The sequence below is a fragment of the Trichosurus vulpecula genome (assembly GCF_011100635.1).
Source record: "Trichosurus vulpecula isolate mTriVul1 chromosome X unlocalized genomic scaffold, mTriVul1.pri SUPER_X_unloc_2, whole genome shotgun sequence".
In the NCBI taxonomy this organism is placed as follows: domain Eukaryota; kingdom Metazoa; phylum Chordata; class Mammalia; order Diprotodontia; family Phalangeridae; genus Trichosurus; species Trichosurus vulpecula.
Window position 1 is genome coordinate 1,277,330 of NW_023494378.1, and position 8,885 is coordinate 1,286,214.

At 43.1% G+C, this 8,885-nt stretch overlaps 1 protein-coding gene across 1 annotated transcript; it reads left to right on the forward strand.

The window, feature by feature from the left end:
* The first annotated feature begins 931 nt into the window (after nucleotides 1-931).
* LOC118833150 (olfactory receptor 13H1-like) lies at nucleotides 932-1,876 on the forward strand. The gene has a single exon (XM_036740552.1). The coding sequence runs from the start codon at nucleotides 932-934 to the stop codon at nucleotides 1,874-1,876; it is 945 nt and encodes a 314-aa protein (XP_036596447.1).
* Nucleotides 1,877-8,885: the final 7,009 nt, after the last annotated feature.

The window sequence follows — 8,885 nt, forward strand, 5'->3', positions numbered from 1 at the left end:
GGAAAAGTTGTGAGTGCCATGATCAGACATGGACTTGAAGAAGATTATTTCAGCAGCCCCAGTGGGAAAGCTCAATTAGAGAAGGGGAGAGCTGGGAGGCAGGAAGATTGATGGGGAGGGTGTTACCATAATCCAAGAGAGCAATGTGAGCAGAAAGAAGAGGCCAAATGCTAGAGATGTTGTGGAGGGAGAAGGGATGGGACTCAAAAAATGGATCAGATGGTGGGGTTGAGAGTCAAAGGGGATAACGACGTTTCAAATATAAGTAACTGGAAGGGTTTTGAAACTTCTTGACTCCACAAAACCTTCATGAAAGGTGGGAAGCAAAATTGTATCACTTGAATCAAGCAAGAGAGATTCAATGTTGTATATGCATAGCTAGAAATGAGCAAAGCTCATTTTATCCAAATGATCCATGTCTCCACAAGCAGGGGTTAAATAAGATTAAGTGATTATGAGAATGTTAAGGTTGAGAATGGAGATTTTCACAAAATGCCTCTTCTTCCTTTTAGGTTGCTCCTTATCCAGGTCTTGGTGAAAAGAGATGGAAAAAACCTTTCCCTCCTATGGGTGGCTACAGACTACAGGTTCTCAAGAACATTGGGGATCACCTTTGGGAACAATACACCACTACAATGTGAAGAGGAAAGTATATTTTGGTAGCTGAAGAAGTAAAAGAACCTGGATGATCAAATAAGAGTCTGACACAAACTCACATTTAGAAAAAACAAATCAGTAACTTCCCATGAGAACCAATCCTACTGACTTCATAGTCCTGCAGAATGCTGATAAGCATTCATGGAAGTCTGTGTCAGACAAGAGATGGTTTGACAAGCTGTGCCATTTGGGGGTCTGAGCACCTTGGTTATTTCTCAAGAACTGTGATTTCCCATTGTACCCTCCCCACCCACCTTCTCATGGGCACTATGAAATGAATTACCAAGAGATTGGCAACCACACCAAGGTGACTGAGTTCATTCTTGTGGGTCTGTCCCAGCAGCCTGCATCTCAGATTGCTCTCTTCTGGATGCTGCTGTTTGTTTACTTAGTGACACTGCTTGGGAACAGTGCCATCATAGTTGCAGTTTGGGGTGAGTCTCGCCTTCATACACCCATGTATTTCTTCCTCAGTAATTTATCCTTCCTGGATCTTCTCTTCTCCACAAGCACAGTCCCTCTCATCATGATGAATGCCCTATGGGACTTCCCTACCGTCTCCTACAATGACTGCTTTACCCAGCTTGCCATCAGAGCCTTCTTGGCACTGACTGAGTGCTTCCTTCTTGCCATCATGGCATATGACCGCTTTGTGGCAATCTCAACCCCCCTGCATTACTCTGTGGTCATGAGTGTTAGAGTCTGCAGAGGACTGGCCTTAACTTCCTGGACAGTGGCGTTCCTGGTCACTGTTATTCCAATTTTGACAGTGCCTGTGAGTTTCTGTGGGAGAAATGCCATTAACCACTTTTCCTGTGAAGTCCAAGCCATCTTCAAATTGCTCTGCTCAGACACCACCTTGCTGGAGGGTCTGATGATGGCTTCTGCCACCATCTCCATGCCAGTGCCCTTGGCTTTCATCTTGGCCTCCTACCTGCGCATTCTTGTTGCAGTCTTCAGAATTCACTCCACAAAGGCTAGGCTCAAAGCCTTTTCCACCTGTGGCTCCCACTTGACCACAGTCTCCATCTACTTTGGGACACTCATCTATATTTATTTGAAGCCTCAGAATAAAGAATCTCAAGATCAAGACAAAATCTTCTCCATATTTTATGCAGCTGTGACTCCCATGTTAAATCCCCTTATATACACCTTAAGAAACAAAGACATGAAATCTGCCCTCCGGAAAGTCACCTTAAGGACAAAATCTTGGTGGTAGATTCCGTTACAATACCCTCCAGTGGACAGGCCAACTTGAGCTTGGTATTGACTGTGATGGCATTGGATTTGTAGGGTTGAACATTCCCCAATAAATTATTGGGCTATGGGATGCCCAACCAATAATGTAAAAAAATCTCCTGAGTACATTAGTACTACAGTAGGTACTTTGAGGAGATACAGATGCACAGGATATCCCTTGCCTTCCAGGAGGTTTAAAATCCAGTGTCAGGGCTAGGTGGCATGGTGGATATAGCCCTGAAATCAGGAAGATCTAGGTGTGACTCTTGCCTCAGATGTACTTCAACTCTCTGAGACTGAGTTTCTTCATCTATAAGATAAGGGCATTGGACTGGATGGCCTCCAAGGTCCCTTCCATCTCTAAATCTATGATCCTATGAACTTGGACACAAATAAGCATATGCTGCAGTGAGTTTCCACAGAACTCTCAACTCTCTAGGAAGACACAGCCATTCATCACAGCTTGTCGCCATATCCCTGAAAATCGTGAGGCCTGGACTGGAGCCCATCATAGCTCTTCCAGCTTCACCTCTTTTTTGACCTCTAGTTATAAATCATTCCCATTATCCCCTCCTCATTGAAACCCATTCTCTATAAATGAGGCAGTAGATTATAAGTCCCTTGAGGGTAGGGACTGGGTCAGGTTTTTTATCTTTTCTTAGCATGTGAGGGGCAGTGTGGAATGGTGGAAAGAAAGCAGGCCTGGGAGACAATACTGGCGGTGGGACCCTGGGCAAGTTACTAAACGCTTCAGTGCTCTGAACCCACTCTCTAAGGCTCTAGGTGGATGAAGAACAGCTGATGATTTGTAGCAATAGAGGAACTTTCCTTCCTGGCAGGTCCTTTAGTAGCCGGGACAGTGCCTGGCATATGGTAGGTGCTTAATAGATATTTGTTGAATTGGAATTTGTTGACTTTTTGTCTTGAAAGAATTTGAGAACTGACTGGAAAACAAAGACCATCTTCCCACACTGGAGCTTGGTTCAGCTTTCTGCCCCCCCCCAAACATCCAGCTACCTTTGCCATTGATTCTATGGGCAAGAGCAGGGCTTGCTTTAGTCCTAGGTCATGCAATCTTGCCAGCTATTAAGGAGGAGATCAGAGTATGAGGCAAAGCATGGGGGCTTGTCAGGATGGACAATGATCTAATTTGGCTGGAACCCAGAGTGCTTGAAGGGGAGTAGTGGGAGATAAGGCTCAGCCGGCGAGTGCAGTTTAATCCAATGAATGTTGTTTCTCCACCTACTATCGACAAAGCCCTGTGTCCTAAGGCCTAGGAGAGATAGGACCATGCAAAATGATGGCATACCTCTCCTCATGAAACAGATAGCCCAATAGGGCAACAGATTACTGAAATCCAAGGCTGAACATGATGAGTACATAAAGGAAGTTGAGTGGGATTCTATTCAGGGTCTATGGCAGAAAATTATTATTTCCAACGGTGCTTCTCAGGAAAGGGTCCATGAAGACAAAAGCTTTTCAGCTGGACTTTAGGATGTCAGATTTCCATGAGTAAGGATAAGTGAGAGGACATTTGGGGCAAAGGCGAATGGCCTAAATAAGGTCTCAGCTATGGGAAAAGGTGAGCCAAGTATGAAGGTCCAGTTTGGCTGTAGAGACCATGGAGCAGGTTTGAGGGGAAAGTGAGTAAGTTCATTTGAAGAGGGTAGGAAAAGAGAAAATAGGCAGCAAAGGAGGTAGAGAAAGAGCAGTAGAAGACATAGGAGAATAAGCAGAGGAGGCCATCTGTGAAGTCAAAGAAAGAGAGAGGTGGTATAGTGGATAGACTAATGGACTTTGAGTCAGGGAGACCTGAATTCAGATCCTGCTTTGGGCCCTTGGAAAAGACACTCAACCTCTTTTAGACTTACTTTTTTCATCTGTAAAATGGGGATAATAATAGAACCTATCTCCTAGCGTGAAGTTGAGGAACAAATGAGAGCATATACTTAAAGTGCCAGCTCTTGTAATCATTATGCAGAAATAGGGAGTCGTTGATGCTATTGGATAATGCCAATGAGGACTGAGAAAAGGTCATTGACTTGGCCATTGGGTTGCCGAGAGCCAGGCAATTGGGGTTAAGTGACTTGGCCAAGGTCACATAGCTAGTAAGTGTGTCAAGTGTCTGAGACTGGATTTGAGCTCATGTCTTCCTGACTCCAGGGCCGGTGCTCTACTCACTGCGCCACCTAGCTGCCCCTCAAATAGCACTTCTGATGCCTCCTAGATATGTGACCTTGGGCAAGTCCCCATACTGAGACTGTTCCACCACCTGCATAACGGAGATGAAATTCATAGCATTCTCAGCATTTTTTGGGTGGGAAACTCAAACATAGGCAAAGCACTTTGCAAACATGTAATCCCTATGGAAGTGGGAATTTTTATTCTTTTCTTGGTCTGTATCTTTTGTACTATATTGTGATTTATTTTGTGTCTAGTTATATGTGTTTGCATTGTCTACTCTGAAAGAACATAAGGTTCTTGAGTTTCCCTTATTAGACTGTGAGCTCTTTGAGGGCAGGGACTGTTTTTTGCCTCTTTCTGTATCCCCAGCATTTAGCACAGTGCCTGGCATATAGCAGGTACTTAATCAATGTTTACTGATTGATTCTTGAGGACAGGGACTGTCTCACTTTTATATTTGTATTCCCAGCAGTGGCTGGCCCAGAACAGGTAATTAATAAATGCTTCTTGACTGGATGCTTAATTAGCAACAAGGAAGTCCATAGAAGGGTAACCAGATTAGTAAAGGGCCTTGCATATATGCTATACAGCACTGGGTCAAAGACAAGAGAAGGCTGGGAGAGGGGGAAGTGCCAGCTATGGCCTTCAGGTAGGAGAAAGGTTGCTTGCCCCTGTACATTGCCCTCAATGACTTGCCCAGGCTGGCACTCCTACTCCCACCTCAAGACCCTCATGAACCAATTTACAGGGCTTTTTGTCTTGTGTCTCCATGTGTCCCTGTCCCCTTCCAGGCTCTCCTGGTAGTTCTGACCCACTACACAACAGCCGTCTCATTCATCTCAGCAGAGCTGCCAGAACTGAGAGCTCAGGTGATAGGCATGGACAAGAAAGGAGAGTCAGTACTTTAGGTTACAATGGGCCAAGGCAGTGGCAGTGGTGGTGGCAGACCTTTCTTCCTTCTCTCCCAGAGCCAGGCTCTATCATTTCACAGTGATCAGCTGCTTTCTTTTTTTTTCTTTCTTTCTCTTTCTTTCTTTCTGTCTTTCTTTCTGTCTTTCTTTCTTTCTCTTTCTTTCTCTCTCTCTCTCCCTCTCTCCCCCCCTTCCTTTCATTTACATTTTTCTTTTTTTTCTTTTTTTTGGGGGGGAGGGTTATAAAAGACTACATTTATTTAGCTTATAGGGATACAGTTGTCAAACAACAGGGCAAGGACACTGGGTGCAAAATTATGCCTGGATATTCTTTTTTCTTTTTTTAATTTCTTTTTTCTTATTTAATATTTTAGTTTTCAACATTGATTTCCACAAGATTTTGAATTACAAATTTTAGCCTCATATCTACCCTCCCCCCCACCCCAAGATGGCATATATTCTGATTGCCCCATTCCCCAGTCTGCCCTCCCTTCTATCACCCCACTCCCCCACCCCCATACCCTTTCCCCTTACTTTCTTGTAGGGCAAGACAGATTTCTGTACCCCACTGCCTATATATTATATTTCCCAGTTGCTGTAAAAACGTTTTTAACATTTGTTTTTAGAACTTTGAGTTCCAAATTCTCTCCCTTCTTCCTTCCCCACCCACCCTCCTTGAGAAGGCAAGCAATTCAATATCAGTTATACATGTATCATTATGCAAAACACTTCAATAATAGTCATGTTGTGAAAGAGTAACTATATTTCCCTCCACCCTATCCTGTCCCCCTTTATTCAATTTTCTCCTTTGGCCCTGTCTCTTTTGAAAAATGTTTGCTTTTGACTACCTTCTCCCCCAATTTGCCCTCCCTTCTATCATCCCCGCTCTTATCCCCTTCCCCTCTACTTTCATGTAGGGTAAGATACCCAGTTGAATGTGTATGTTATTCCCTTCTTAAACCAAATCCAATGAGAGCAAGGTTTACTCATTCCCTTTCACCTGTCCCCTCTTCCTTTCCATTGTAACAGCTTTTTCCCTCAGACTCTGGACCATCCAACCATCCCCACCTTGTAATCTCCCTCCACCAGGCCAGTCCTCTTCTTCCATTGGTAACTTCCTCCTGGATGTGGAGGGACTTAGGCCAGCCAACCTTCATTCCCCTTTCAGCTCTGCTCCTGACTTTCTGTATTTTGAAATCGTGCCCTCACCAAGGGATCTTTGTCCAGGGGCAGTCAGTCAATAAATATTTATTAAGCACCTAATTCATGCCAAGTACTAAGTGCTGGGGATACAAGTAAGAAAAAAGAGCAGTCCCTGCCCTTGAAGGAGCTTGCAATCTAACAGGGGAAGACAACACACAAAAGGAAGCAGAAAAATGGGGATGGAGAAAAGGGGAGGAAGGTACCTGGCTAGTATGGTGGAGTCCAATCTAAGGAATGCTGCTGATGGAAAATGAAGAGTTGGCTGGTCTGTGAGCCCTCTTCAAATGGATGCTTTGGGAGGAGTCCTTCATTTTACCTTCTAGTTCTTTAGTCAGAGGGACAGAAGGTACTGAAGGGGTATGAGATCCAAAGTTGATACATTCTCAAAGGATGATGAGTTTTCTAGTGGAGAGATTTCCTGGGAACATAATGATGGTGGAGTTCAAGTTGATATCTTGGATTTCTTCCTTTGAAAACTGCCAATATCCTTTGGCCATTCATCTATTGGTGAATGGCTCTTAATTTTATAAATTCAAATCGGTTCCTTATATATCTTAGAACTGAGACCTCTATGAGAGAAACTTGTTACAAAGATTTGTTTTTTTCTCCATTTACCTTTTTCCCTTCTAAGTTTAACTATTAGATCTGTTTGTACAAAAAGTTCTTAATTTTATATAAAAATATTGTCCTTTTTATTTTGTGTGAGCCTATTACTTGTTTAGTAATGAAATCTTCTGCTATCCATATATGTTAAAGATAATTTCTTGCCCCTCTAATTTATGTATTATGTGACCTTATATGTCTAGATCATGTATTCATTTGGGGCTTATCCTGGTGCAGTATGAGGTGCTGGTCTAACCCTATTTTCTGCCAGTGTGTTGTCAAGTTTAGGGCAACAAGGTGTCACTACAGCGGATAGAGAACTCATCTTCCTGAGTTCAAATCTAGCCTCAGATATAACCCTATTTGCCTCAGTTTTTTTATCTGTAAAATGAACTGGAGAAGGAAATGGCAAACCATTCCAGTATCTTTGTCAAGAAGAGTTGGACAAGACTGAAATGAGCCAACAAGAACAAAGCTGCCTAGTTTTTCAAGTAGTTTTTGTCAGTGAATCCTTCCCCAGGAACTGTCTCTCCCTGTCTCTGTCTCTCTGTACTTAGCACTCCTCTCAGAACCTCCACTGAAGGAGGGCACTTAGGTTAGCCATCTCTTCATTTTCTACTCTCCTGTATTTCAATATCATGACCCCAAGTGCTGATTACCTTCCACACTCTTTTTCAGCTTCCTTCTTCTTTATTTGCTTGTAAGCTCCTTAAGGCTATGACTTTTCTTTTTCATTTTTTTTTTGGATTTCCAGCACTTTGCACAGTGCTTGGCACATAGTAGGTACTCAATAATATTTATTGATTGACTGATTTAGCATAGTGTGTGGAACATGGTGTTTAATAAATGCTTTTTGATTTGATTTGACTTTCTTTATCTTTTGGTTAGTTTTGAACTCTGGCAATTCTCTTTTCCTCTCCCCCACCCATTTCTTTTGAGATTGCTGTCTCTTTCATTCGCATTTTGTTTTCACCTTACCTAATTCCATGGAGTAGTCCATTGGTCTATTGATTAGTGTTATATTGAATGCTTCTGTTGTAGGCTAAACCTAAATCTGACTTAATCTATCAGGTTCAAGGGTTTTTTTGCTTGTTTGTTTCCAACAGACCCCCATGAACCATTAAAAACCCAATTAAGACTTCTTCAATAATTGAAATTTAAAAACATATAAAAGAATTTAAAAGGGTATAAGACACAATTTCTCTTTCCATAATCAGGAACTGAAAGAGGCACCCTGCAGGCACTTTGAGCTCAGGAAAGCATTTTTGACAAACTTCAGTGACCTCAAGCCAATCCTTTTATAATTCAAAGCACCATGTGGGGCTGAGTCTAAGGGCAGGCTGGAGAATAGGCTGTGGCCACTAGGACTGCAGTAGACCTTGGACTTGATTAAGGCTCCTTTACAGAAAACTAAAGGAGTCTTGCTGTGCCTTTGGATGGAGTAGCAGCAACTCCTTATTCCCTGGGATTGGGAGTCGGATCAGAGACTATTGGTCACTGAGTGTCATGGGGAAACAGACTCTTGAGGAGGAAATTCCCCTCTGGAAGTTATCAGAGGGCTTTAAAGGGACTCCATCCTCTCTTTTGAATGCATCTCTTTGTGATTCTGCCAGCTCACCCTTGGAGATCGTGGTAAGTGGATTTCTTGCTCTTCCCACAGACACACGACAATGAGAATGAATTGTTCCCTTGATGAACATGAGACTGGACACAAGTCCCTTGTTACCTCTTCTGCTTCATGTTGAACAAGTCAAGCAGCAGCTAGGGGGCGCTATAGTGGGCAGAGTGCTAGACGGGAGATAGGAAGACCTGAGTTCAAATTCGGCTTCACACTCTCACTAACTGTGTGATCTTGGGCGAGTCAGTTCATCTCTATCTGTCTTTATCTGTAAAATGGGGATAATAGCACCTAACTCACAGGGTTGTTGTGAGAATTAAATGAGATAATAATTGCAAAGTGTTTAGCACATAGTAGGTGCCATATAAATGCTAATGATGCTGCTGGTGTCTCCCTTAATGGACACCTCTCCACTCATGGATTTTCTGCCTAGATTTGTTCCTCGAGGTCAGCATCCTCCAACTCCCTCA

Coding starts and splice junctions, on each gene's coding strand:
- LOC118833150 (XM_036740552.1), top strand. CDS start 932: ATGAATTACCAAGAGATTGGCAACCACACCAAGGTGACTGAGTTCATT.